The sequence below is a fragment of the Parus major genome, chromosome 3, assembly GCF_001522545.3.
Source record: "Parus major isolate Abel chromosome 3, Parus_major1.1, whole genome shotgun sequence".
In the NCBI taxonomy this organism is placed as follows: Eukaryota; Metazoa; Chordata; class Aves; order Passeriformes; family Paridae; genus Parus; species Parus major.
In genome coordinates, this window is record NC_031770.1 from 56232685 (window position 1) to 56246188 (window position 13504).

Sequence of the window (13504 nt, forward strand, 5' to 3'; positions counted from 1 at the left end):
GCATCAAAGAACCGGGGGCACGATTGATAGCTACCACATGATCTAACTGTGCCTGTAACATGTACAAATAAATGGTAACAAGCAAATTACTTGTGTGTCTTGTTCCTACTAAATTTCCCCCAAACTAGGATGCTCCTAGCCACAATAGTGTAAGAAAGCCTGGTGTAGAGAAAGTTTTTGAGATCAATCAAGCAGAGAAATCCTACCGAATAGGAGGAAAATAGCATCTTTCTACACACAGCTGAACACAATAAAAGGGAAGGGGCATTTAAATAGCACACACTGACCAAGATAGGACAGCTCACTTTGACTTCTTTGTATCTTTTAATACAACCTTCATTAAAAATCTTAAGTTAAAATAACTGTGTAATGGCAATCACAAAAGTATAAAGAAAACATATATTTCAGTTAAAGAAGAAATTCGTCCCCACAATGCATGAGAAAAATCAAGTCACTTAAATGCCATTGTGCATACGCCCTGGAACAATGCCCTGGTCAGATAGGTATCAGCAGCTGTCCAAGGCACAGTGCTTGGCTGCTCACTGCTGTTAGTAGATTACTAGCACTAAAAGAAATAGTGGTGTAAACAGCCAGAGCAACAGCGACACAGCGGGGACGATGCACAGAAACAGCAGCGACAACTTCAGCTGTCAGCAGGGATGCTCTCCTTCCTCCTGGCACTGGGCTTACACCACCACCATGATATCTTCCAGTGGCTTCCGGGTCAGTGCAGGCACAGTGGCGTCTTTCTTGGGATAGCCAACGGGGAGCAGCAACAGGAGCTTCTCGTTCGCTGGGCGCTGGAGCAGCACCCGGAGCTGGGGGCCGCAGTTCAGGGGTGTGGAGGTCACTGTGTACAGACCCGCGTTCTGCAGCAAGACAGACAGCGACAGTGAGACAGAGGTCTGTGCTCTTCATTTGTAGCAGCTGTTCCCACCACACCTGTGCACATCCTTCTGTCAACTAGTCCAGAAATGCTGCTTCATTAGACTGACTGCAGGCTTTAGAACACCTGAGTTACTGACAGCCACAATGGCACCATAAAGATGCCTGCCCTGCTTACAAAGAAGAGCATTACATTTCTCCACCACAGCAACAGCACAGTCTGCCTGCCATGTCTGTGTGTTGTAGAGCCAGAGCCTGCCTGCTGTGCTCAGTGTGATGGGGAATCCATGGCCACAGGGAAGCCGAGAGGCAGTTGTGGGGATATGATTGGAATGTCATCCCATAGTGCTGATGGTTTGACTAGATGACCTTGAAACATCCATTCCAAACCAAACTATTCCATAATTCTACAATCTGGCTCATACAGTGAACTGTTTCAGTTCTTGCCTCCATATGGCTGGCAGGAAGATGCCTTACAGCCTTGGGAACACTTGAGCTCCTCCTCAAGAGCTGTACCTCATGGGTACAGCCTCTGCCTCAGAAATTCTCACAGGAGTCTGTTGGCATCTCTCACAGTGGTCATTGTTATGGATTACATCAGAATCCCAAAATAAGTCTGTGTATCACTCTTCCTCTCATTCAAAATCTCACAAAAACTCTAAATAGTCTGGGCAAACAATAAAGAGCTGACATCATTCAAGGTATGACCACACAGCTGAGTCACTTCCTGAGAGCTGCACATGTGGATTTCAGTCTCTCTGTCTACACAATGCAAGCATTTTGGGAGGCTTTGACATACAAGTCAGGCAGGGACAGGTGCCCAGGAAATGCACCTGTCTCATTAAGTAATCTCTACGATCTTCTCAAGAGGAGAAGAGCTAATAGTGATGCTGCTGAATGGTGCCTGAGGAGCAGCAATGCGTGAAAGAAAGTGTCATTCAAAACAGAATGGAGGAGAAATGGCAGTGCCTGGTAGGAAATTGGCCTAATATAAGAGGAGGCACCTTGCTGTTATCTTGCTGGCAGGCCAGGTTAACTATCAGAATAGCTTCTCTATTTAACACTTGTGTGAGTACATCAGATACAAGAAGCAGAACTGAGCACTGAGAAACCACTGAGAAAATCTAACTGGCTGGTGTCAAACATGCTGAGCTTTAGAGATCAGTTCACTTTCAGAAATGCCTCAAAAAGACTGACTGAAATAGTACAGCCTGTTCTGTGGAATATGTCCCTGATTTATTTTTTTTCCAGCATTGTATACTAAAAGCGGTTTGGTGTCAAGCTGTTTTATAGGGATTACTGAAAAGAAGGGGCCAGTGTGACACCACACAGTCGTGCTTGGGTAGTCTGAAGAGCCTGTCAACCCTGTTAGCATAAGGCAGAAACCACAGGGGCTGAAGCCTGTGCCGAGAGAAGAGTGACAACTCTGGAAGGTACATTATATTTTAATTCCTGTTGACCAGTACTGAGGATATGAATCACCTTCTCAGACGTAGACCTGTGTAGAATAACTTTAAAACTCGAAACTGAGATATGTTGCCAGGAATTGGAGTAATCCAGGAGACTCAAAATGTTAAAATCTAGACTGGGTTCCACCCTCACTCAGGCAGAACAGTCTTGGTACATAATCCAAACTAATGTATTGACTCACAGTATGTTGGTTCTGTCAGCGTACCTGCAGTGCAGCAAGAAGGATTCCACAGGCAATGGAAACACTGATTTCATTGTAGTAGTGGGTCTTCTTTTTGCCATTTGGAAGCCTCCCATATACCTGCTTGAAAATGAGGATCAGATATGGAGCAGTGTCCAAGTATTCTTTGATCCAATTGGTTCTGCAAAAGCATGTTTAAAACATTTATTTTGCAACCTTTTCACTTTCCTGTAAGTTGCATTTACTGTCTGCAAAGGGGCACTAAAGGTACCCGACAATTATAGCAGTAGACTAAACCTTAGAACATTTACTGCAAAGGATTAAGTATTATCAGCTTAAATAGAAACATTTCAGAAAGGAAAAAAAGCTTGAATAGAGTTCTCAGTTTTAACAAATTTGGCTGAGGAGCTCACTCTGAAGAGTGGAATTGCATACAAATAAGAGATAGTTCTTGACCTCTTATCTATGAACTGGCCTCATGAGCACTTGCCTTTGAGATTATTTAATTCCTGGAATTTTGCAGATTTGCCTGTTACCAGCAGTGCCAATTTTTTTGTCATTGCAGGGAAGACTCCTGTCAGAAAAGTTCAAAACTTTTTATTTGAAGGTCTAAACCTAAATATATTCCAATGGCAAAAACTGTTATTCTGTTCCTTTATCCCTGTTACAATTCATTTGATACCAAATTTCTTAAATGGCCTTAAAATCATGATTAAAATCATGATACAGGATTTAGACAAGAAAATGAGTGCTTTCTACTGTTTTCAGTCAAAACATAAGAACCTCTGGCATTTAGTTGTTTGCATAGGGCAAAAATTTGCACAGCACCTAGGCACCTGAATAATGGTAACATTATTGAGCAAGTAGGGCAAGTCAACCCTACAAAGCTTTGTGCACATTCTCCATTTGACAAGCCAAGACTAAATAGACATCTTCCCATTGTATGAAGCTGAGCAAGTCAGACTTTGGAGGGTATTTGGAACAACTGAATATTTCATAATTCAGCATTTGGATAGGGACAGGCCTTGGGGACTTCCTCAGTAGGTAGCAAAGCTTCCAGTGACTTTGGGAGCTTGACTGTTTGGCGAGCAACAAAAAAATCTGGGACAAGAGTTTCAGCCACAGAGGTCACACAGGAAAAAATAATAATGGAGCCAAGTGCTTGGAAAACTTTCAAAATAGAGAGCATGTAATCCCTTTTATTGGAAGCAATTTTATGAACCAGCCACCAAGGCACAATTCTATGCATATTTATAAGTTTTTGTTTCCAAAAATGGATTTTAGAAAAATATTAAAATGAGAGGGGGGAAGGAATCGAAAATTATAGAAAACTTTCCTACACTGAAACAATGTCTCTCTTCACACCCCTCAGGTAATCAACTTTTCATACCTCAATCTTTTCAGGTCATTAACCCATCTGTCTCCCATCCTTTTTTTGTAGTTGATTTCCTCTTCTTCTTCTACAATTTCACGAATCTTGTGTTTTAAATATGGATCTTGCACTACCACAAAGGTCCAGGGCTCAGTGTGTGCTCCACTAGGTGAAGTACCTTCATGCAAAAACAGGGAAAAGTAAAAACCCAAGAAGAAAGTTGGGCAGTGAGAGGTATCAGCTCTTCCTCGTGAGCTTTCAGGCTGACCAACTGAGCAATAGGAAAGCAAGTGGATGAGATGGGAAGAAAAGGACTAGGTTCTGACAGACAATCCTGTTAATTTCTTTCTCAAAGAATGTGAAAACCCATTAAAGAACAGAGGTTAGTCCTTTCATACTGCCACCTTACAGGAAGCCAGGAAGCTAAAGATTTGTAAAAAATTCATTTTTTGGTGGTTCTTATGATAAGGCAGTAATATGGTGCAATACATATGAACACAGTAATGTTATTACAACGTGTTGTACCAAAAGCAGAGCTCTGTCTGAATACACAGCCAACTCTGACACATGTTTTTAGCTAAGGGCTGAAAATAATGGCTTTCAGGAAAACAAGGCTAAGTGACCCCCTGCAGGAACCTGTCACTGACTGACAAAGATAAGGAGCTGTACAACACAGACATCTGCCATAGAGCGTACAGGTTTGGGGTTTTTGTCCCAAAGACAGCTGGTGTTTATAGGTGTGCACATGTTAAATCTGTACTTGCTCACCTACCAACACCACTGGAGAAACATTTTAACTGCCTAGAGGTTAAAAGCCAGAAGCTGAAGAATATATATCTACATAGGTTTACATATTATATAGATTAAGAAGACTGCCTAAATCTCTCGTCCCTCATACACATTTAAAAATATTTGAAGAACTTGAATGCATACAATACTAAGGACTGATTTTTGTTCAAGAAACACTGAATAAGCAGCTTGAACTCTCTTGATATATGAAAATGTTTTTTTATTGTGAACCTTGCCTCTCTTCAGAGTTGGGTAAAAACTGACAGCATTCATGCTTCCTTTGGTTTTCTTTTTCTCTACACAGCCCAAAGCATTCAGGGTTACTAAGTACTTCATCTGCAGGCCAGGCTTGTTTGCTTTGCTGCATTTGCCAGAACATGCTCAGTGTTTTAATGACTCCTAGTTAATTAGAGGGAGATGAAGACTCGTTACAGTGCAGTAACAAAGCTGCTTACTGATTTAAAAGGGAAAATAATGCACCTCAAATGTGGAGATTCTTTAGATTATTAACCCTGCTAAAGGCTACTGAACTTTTATCTAAGGTAGCTTGGGAATATTTTCTATAGCAGCAGCAGCTGGCTGATAGAATAAGAGAAATAATGAGGGTCAAAATCACTCCTGGCTGAAGTCGATGTTACTAAAGCAGAGATGAGATTAGGCCAGGACATGACAGTAATGGTTGGAAACACATAAATTCTCAACAACAACAACAAAAAAGATAATCAATTTCTGACATTCAGTCAAATAACCTCTATTAGGGTCCTCAGCATAACACTCCAATCATATGCAACAGGGGGCTGGCACTACTTTTGGAAGGACTGGAAAAGGTTTTTTGTTCTAGACTGAAATTCTTTCTCTTTATTAAGCACCAACCATTTATGTCAACTGAAATATTTTGCATGGCTGAGACAATTCAATCTATTTGTAAGAGGACCCCAAACACCAAAACCCACACATGATAAGTATCATCATAATGCATTCAATTTTAAAGCATATGAAGTACACATGGCTTGACATTTTCGAGAAAACACTTCAGTATTTCTGTTTGAAAGATGTCTTGATGCGGTTAAACATAAATTTAGTTTTAAATACCAACTTTTAAAGGTTGCAAAGGAAGTTATTTGTTTCATGCCGTTGAAATGCTCTTCTTCCCTTCTGGCTAAACTGCAAATACAAAGGAATTGGGGGTACTCCAAACCCGTCTCCAACATACAGTTGTTCAAGCTGAGTAATTTCCAGTCAATCAATGGGTGCTAGCTCATTCCAGCTACAAGTGAATCTAGGAGAACCATAAGCAAAACTCCAGTTCCTTTGGCTTTTTCACACCACCTTTTCACAGTTACACAGTCAAACAGCAAAGCTGATCCTTTTTTTTTTTTCCCAGACCTTGAGCCACTCGGTACTTACCTGCTGTTCTGATGACATTATCGATAACCTCCCTGGGGACAGGCTCATCACTGAGAAACCTGACTGATCGCCTCTTATTTAGAAGCTCATAAAATGTCTGTGACCTTTTAATCATTTCAGCCTCAGAGTAGCGCTCGCCAGTGAAGGGGACATGGGCAACATTTTCTTCAAGTCCTTGCCACTCTTCCTCACCCTCTGCAAGAAAATACAAGTGGTTAGGGATTTTTTTTTTTCCTGGAGAACGCTGTTGATATCCTTGGCATTCACACCATAATGCACCTTGTCCTGCAGTGGCATACACTGCACTGCACATACACACCACTGGTAAGGCAAAGTCTAAAGTTCCAGTTGACACAACTCATTGATCCCCAGCTCCACCTTGTTTAAATACCAAGAGGCAGGAGGGTCCTGGCTGGCTATAGCAAGTGGGGTCCACAAAGAAGTCATTGCCTTCTCCACTTCAGCTTGAAAGCCTGCCTGTAAAAATGGGTTACAAGCTGAAACAGCATTGAAAAGGTGGACAGGCTTCCAGGACACATTTCTCAGCAAGTAAATGTGAACATGTGTGTTCCTTCTTGAGCTGTTTAATAAGGAAAAAAATCAATTAAATTGCTGAAGTTAAGGAGAGAGCTTAACTACCAATATGTGTAAAATCTTCTCGGAAGAGCTGAATGTCAACTTCTTCCATATTCATGTTTCATAGCAGAAGCATTGCAAGCTTTGGCTCTGCAGAAATGTGACTTTGTGGTTAAGCTCTTTGGTTTCCTGATACTTTCAGCACAAGAGGAGATGGATGTCAGGCATCTATACTTAGGATAACAACATATCAAATGTAGGATATTTTGTTTCTTGACTTTAATTTAAGAACTCAAAAGGATTCTCCATTTCACTGAAATCTGTCTGATTGTATCACAAAATGAATCTTTTGTTGTCTCTGAGGCCACTTTCTCCCCTATATTCCTAGAATGAGCACGGATAGCATTTTTTTATAGCTATGATGTGGAAGTTCAAGCCATTTAAATACTACATTTTGACTAGTCAATAGCATTGAGCAATCTGCTACATAGAGCTGAGTCAGGAAAAAATATTCCAGGTCTCCTTCTGTAGCTATTAAGCTATTATTCCAGCACAAATTCAAACAGAAATTACTTTGGTGTTTTAGTACTATGCAGTTGCCTTAGAGACGAGGCTGGTTTTTTGTTCGTTTTAAAAGCAGTGAAATATTCACAAGTGTGGCTCAGCCTGTGCAAAGGGGTGAAATAAATCCAGTTTCATAAATTGAATCTAAATGGAATGGTTCTGGTCCCCACACATTTCATTTCATGTACAAAGAATTCACCCTGAGAATTTGTTTGGTTTAGTGTTTCATGCCTGTGTTAAGCACTCTTGGTCATAGTCTACAAGGACCTGGCTCCAGGTTAATGGAAAGCAGTGACCCCTTGTAAAAATTTTTTTGTGATCATCTTGCACTCCCAAAACGTAAAAGGGTGCCTCTTGAAAGTGTTCCCTTTGTGGTTTACACTCAGTAAAATAGTGTTGAGTGCTTGCTTGTTTTGTGTTGTGTGGGGGGGGTTTTCCTGTGTAGGTAAAAGAGAAGTGAAGCTGCTTTTTTGTCAAGATGGGTCAAATAAATAATAAAGTGAAAAAAGAAATGTACATTCAAAGATTTTGAACATGGGACAGAGGTGAGATGGCTAATGAGAATGGAAAACCACAGTACACTCAACATGAGAGTACTGGCTGAAGCAGAAAAACCTAGCAGTGCAGGCACTGATACACAAAACCAAAACTTTCCTGGCAAATTTATTTTTCTAAAATAAATTAATCTATTATATATTCTCTTCCACCATGTGTCTACCATTCTTTCTTAGCAGTTAACATTATCCATATGCTGACTTTAAATCATTATCAGCACCATCTGTCTAGTGCATGCTCTCTATATCTCTGATTGCTGTGTTTAGACATACTCCTATTTGTTCGGTCACGTTATACAATACCACAAGTGTCTTGTTTATATCTCTTTGTATTCCACTGCTTGATGGACAGCAGACATCCAGCTAGCAAGTCTATCACCTTGGTAGCCACAGTCTCAAGACTGCCATCAATTCTGTTGCCCGTTTACAGTAGTCATCCCGCCTCCTGCTTTTTAAGTAAATCTGGAATGGTTTTGGCTCAGACATCCCAAATGGAATCTCATTTTAAAAGTACTGTTTTTCTATCTCTACCAGAAATTCCTCTCTGGATACATTTTAGGATGATGACTATGTTCTTCCCAGCAGTCCATATGGGAGGTTATAATCAGTTTGCAAATGATGTAATAAATTTTAACTCAGTTTGAAGCATGAGTTCTTAATTAAAAACTCACACTGAGAACAATAAGCTGTCACTTCACTTCTGTTGGCCACTTATTTTACCTACACTGATACTTCTCTGTGTTGCTGGCTTCCAGTTGTATGACATTAAGATATTTCACTTTTACTCTCCTTGGTTTTATGCAAAGACCACTTTGCACTTTCCACTCAAGATAATATTGACAATTGGTCCTGAGACTGATCCTTGAGAAGCTCCAGTCAAGACTACTCCATTTGTTTTCCAAACAAGTTTCTTCTCTAGGGAATTTCTTCCTAAACATACAATTCCTCTCTAATTCTCTTTTCCAGTGTAAAGACGTGATGCATAGGGAAAAAATTCAACGTACATAAAGTTTTCACATCTTTGGTCTTAAATGCTGGGTAACTGAGCTTGTGGGTTCTTTGTCTGATTAATGGCAGACTGGTGCAAAATGGACCACTGCAGGAATCCAGCCCTGAACTGAGTGTGACTAATAGGGAACTAAAAGAGATGGATTACCCTAGCAGTAGGTTATAAATAGTGGTTAGCAGGCTGATTCCAGAAACCTCAAGAGTGGGTCAGGGATCTTAAGCAAAAGAAGTAGCAAGTTGGAGAGGCACAGACCCTGGAAGAAAGAACCCAGCATAAAAATATTGTGAAAATTACCTCAACTGAAATATAGTTGCAGAAGGTTTCTTACAATCTTAAGAGAAATAGAGTGGCTGTTATGTAAAGAGAAAAACTAGAATAAGGAGAACTAAGAGGTAATCTGGTTTCTATCCATAAACCACAGGAGGGTATATACCAGGGCTGGAAGTGAATCCTTTAAAATCAAGAGGATGGAACAGATTTAATATGTATACAGTAGTATTAAGTAAGTTTGGGCAGGCAGAAAGGTAGAGGAGGATTTTTAACCCATGGTAAGAAATTCTGGACCAGCCTTTCAGCAAGGTTAAAGAAAAAGGGTAACAAAAGTCCAGTTTTCATGTTCATTCAGCTGATGAGAAAGGCTAGATGTATCTGCTGTAACAGGAAGATACACAGTAATGCATTGTGTCCCTCTAAGTCCTGTGTTCTGAAATGATACAAAACATGAACAATCATTGAAAATGAGGTTTAAATTGCTACTGCTTCATCCATGTCAGTAGTAGTATTATTAAGATATGGGAGGTCTTTGAAATTGGGGAGAGGAGAAATGCAATTAATATAAGGTCTATTTTAAGAAGTATCACAAGCAACTAGCAGTGCATCTTCAGAAGAAATGGAACATTTGGGACCTTGTGGGTTGCATTGTAGTCCTTAAGTAGAGTGTACCATCAGTGTCCTTGCCAACCCACAGCGCAACAATCTCTAATTCGGGATCTTATAAATGAAGAAGAAAGTTACAGGTTATATGGGCATGCAAACAAATCTGAAGTACTGCCAGTTAAAGCATTAAACAAATAGACTGAGTGCTTTGCACATAACAAAAGAACTGGGTTTCTGGCTGCTCCAAGAAACATCCATCTCTTCAGCTGAGAAACACAACTCAGGCAAGCTCAGGTGCACTTGGCCCTCACCATTCTATGCTTCATTGCCAAGAAGTGACCCTACTGAGTCTGCCCAAGCAGTTCAGCTGCTTACACTGAATGCTCTGCTGCTCAGAGTTATGTCCTTCTCACAGGAAACATCCCTGAGGGCTCCACTTCAAGGAAGGCTTGTGGGGCTACAGGTAAGGTCAGTGCTTTTCTGTTTTTCTAGCAGAGTGCTTCACTCTCTCAGCAAATAGATTTTGCTTTGGTCAGGGACAAGAATCAAGAGACTTGGTCTTCAGCCACCCCTTCCTGTTCAGGAAGCAGCTGAGAGTTCAGCTTCTCCATGTGGGGCAGCCCTAGAGTCTAGCTTTAGACAAGGCCTTACGAATGTTTCATGTTACCTACCTCAAATTCTCTTCAGAGGAACTTAATCTTTAAACACAAGCCAGCCTGAGACATTTAAGTAGAACTGAGCTTGTCTAATAAAGTAAGATACATTAATAAAATAGCAGAATTTACACAGCAGGTATTCTTACTATTAAAAAAAAATCTCTTTTTACATCCATGTTTCCATTCCAGCATCTAGTGCAATCAGTAAAAATCTTAACATTGACAACAAGGTTAACATGTTTTGATTCTTAATTAGGGATTTTGCTTTAGCAAAGTAGCAGGTCCTTACTAACTCTTCTTCTATTCATTGTTACTCTTCTCACTTAAGCTGGGCTTTCCCCTGATGAAGAAAAATTTCCCTGTGAATGATGCAATTATTTTAATATTTCTAGATATAAAAGACATGACTGTTTTACAAAGAAATTAGTTTGAATCACACACCATTAAGGGAAAGATCATTATTTGTTACTAAAAGCAAAATAGCAAGAAAATTTAATATTGGATGACATGGTATATTGAGAAAGGTTTTATTTAAAAGCACATAAAACTTAGTAACAGGACCAACATGTCTGCCTGTCAAAAATTTTTTGGAAGCAATTTTAAACTAGTACAGTTTGAATTTTCCCTGAATAACAGGGAAAGCAACTAACACATAAAAGACTAAAATTTTATATATGGAGCTGTGGCAGTGACACTCCTTGATAAGAGCTAATAGGTTTGTTTATGCAGAGGATCTAAATTTTTTAACTGATAGAAACAGCTATAGTCCAAGACGATTATCATTTGAACTACCACAGGAATTCTAATTTTCAGCAATTTAACTGAAGTAGTAAGCCATTAGTGACAAAGAAATTATGGGATAATTTTATACAGAATCTATTTTGCATTGAACAAAGAAGGATACAACACATGAACTGATTTGTAAAGAAATTTTATATATTTGGAAAATAGTCAATAGGGTTTAAACCGTTCCTGGTATCAACTATTTTCAGAAACTGATAAACAACAATAACTCAAAGTACACTGAACACTGAGAAGAGAACTATAATGGTTCTTAGAAATAGGTCTATGTGCAGAAGAACACTAAGTTTTAAGATTCCTAGAAGCAGACTGAGGGAAAATGTCATTATGGGGAAAAATAACCCAGAGAGACCCCTAAAAAAGCCTTTGAAACCAGCTTGAAGGAGAAAAAAAAAAAAAAAAAGAAAAAGAGCTGCATTAACTACAACTTTAAAAAATTGATAGTAGGGAACAGAACTCTGTAGATTTTTATTTCACAAAGAAATAAAGTGAGTTTATGGAGGATAGTTAGGGAGTAAGAAGAAGGAAGGGTACATTTTGTGCTTGGACTTTTGTCCAAGCTGTGAATCAGAAAAAGCTAATGAAAATAAAGGGCATTCTGTACAGGTTCAAATATGCAGCTGAGTGAACAGATTATCACCACCACCCCATTTTGTTCTTAAATATTTGATCAACACAGCTCCCATAAAGGCTGTCATTGACATTCTCAGAAGCCACAAACAGAGGACCTTTGTAAAAACTGTAATAAAACAATTTCTAACTTTTTAGCTGTGCTGAGACCAAATACATAGCACTGAGTGATAAAGTGGGATGACTTGCATATAGAAACACTCTGCTCAGGTCTTTCCTTTGCTCACACTAACAAGGACTGTGGGGAATTCAGCAGGATCTCCTGTCTCTCCTTGTACTGTCCATAGAGTCCCTCATAGGTCTGGGATCTGCTATACAGAGGAACAGACAGGGGTCTCTGGGAATATAAATACATATATAATTTATTTATTTTTATTATTATTAATTTTTTTCCACTCTGATCTGTGGGGTCTGGAGGGAACAGAGATTTACACTAAGAATGACAGGACATGAGGACTGCCTCCTTCCTGGGAGCTGACAACCTCAGGACACAGCAGCAGTGTTGCACTGAGCATTGCTGTGACTGTGGAGATCCTTTATACCTCCTTTATTCATATCAGAAGATAAAACTCAAACAACAAAAGTGTTTGGGATAAGATTTTTCTTACCTTCTTCTTCTAAGGGATGGTCAGTGCCATCTTTTAAATCTTCATCCACCCATGGGCGAGATGGATGCTTGCTTTTAGTGTCACGTTTTTCCTTCTCTCCATTAGTCTTCTTCATTATTACCCCAATCAAAACACATATAATGGCTATAAATACTGGTGTGAGGGAAGAAAAGAGTGCCATGACTATGGAAATGTGGAGCCTTTCTTCCAAGTTCAGTAGTTTCTCATGAAAAGGAGAGGCTGAAGAGGGAAGAGCAGCAAAGCAGTAAGCAAAAAGGGGTGGACTCAAGGTTCATTCCTTCACCCTATCTTGCTTCTATTTTTCAGACACCGCCCCCACAATCTCATCTGGGATGGGCTCCGCTGTTAATAAACAGCTACTAGAGTTATAAAATCTCCAGGCCCAAGTTTAAATATTTTCTGAGAAGAAATATCTTATAAACTGCAAGCAGAGGCACTGACCATACACATAAATGCTGTCCAGTGCAAAATAGATTTAAGAAACCCAAGGTCATTTCAAACTGTAAACTAAAGCAAAAGACTTCTCCCCTCTTATTTTTATAGTTAGGGTCATCCCAGTAATCTTCCTCGTAACAGTTATTATGAGAAGAGCCAAGTGGGAATATGACTTTTAAAAACTAATGGCACCTCTTTGATGTTTAACTCATAAAATCAGCATCTTACATGTACCCCAGGAATTCAAAATATCACCAATTGCAAATGAGTTTGCAGCACCACCCTCAGCTATGTCAACGGGTCAATAGAACAGATAAGTAAAGAAGCAGCTCTCTGTATAAAGCCTGTGTGAGGCAATTCACAGAGTCCTGTATTCATCCTGGTTGTTCTGGGGGAACTAACAAGAAGAATTCAAGGATTCAAAGTTAAAAATAAGTGAATTTAAAAGCCATGCTTCAGCATCTTACCAAAGATTAAAAACTGATAGGATCCTGGTATAATACAATAATGGTCAATGTCTAAATGCTTAACCCATTTTTACCTCAGCCAGCTGCTTGGGAACTGAACCAACACAGCAACACTGATTTTCTGTCTTTAGCTGGGACTGTTGGGACGTACTGCATAAGGGAATGTCAGATGGCAGAGAGTGCTGTGCATGAGAACAGAGTGC

The 13504-nt window shown here is 39.7% G+C and overlaps 1 protein-coding gene across 1 annotated transcript; it reads right to left on the reverse strand.

Moving 5' to 3' along the window:
- Window positions 1-295: 295 nt before the first annotated feature.
- On the reverse strand, window positions 296-12662 carry IYD (iodotyrosine deiodinase). The gene is made up of 5 exons (XM_015623386.3): window positions 12379-12662; window positions 6105-6299; window positions 3927-4086; window positions 2561-2717; window positions 296-869 (listed from the first exon to the last, which is right to left on the reverse strand). The coding sequence occupies exons 1-5, from the start codon at window positions 12557-12559 to the stop codon at window positions 687-689; spliced, it is 876 nt and encodes a 291-aa protein (XP_015478872.1). The 5' UTR covers window positions 12560-12662; the 3' UTR covers window positions 296-686.
- Window positions 12663-13504: the final 842 nt, after the last annotated feature.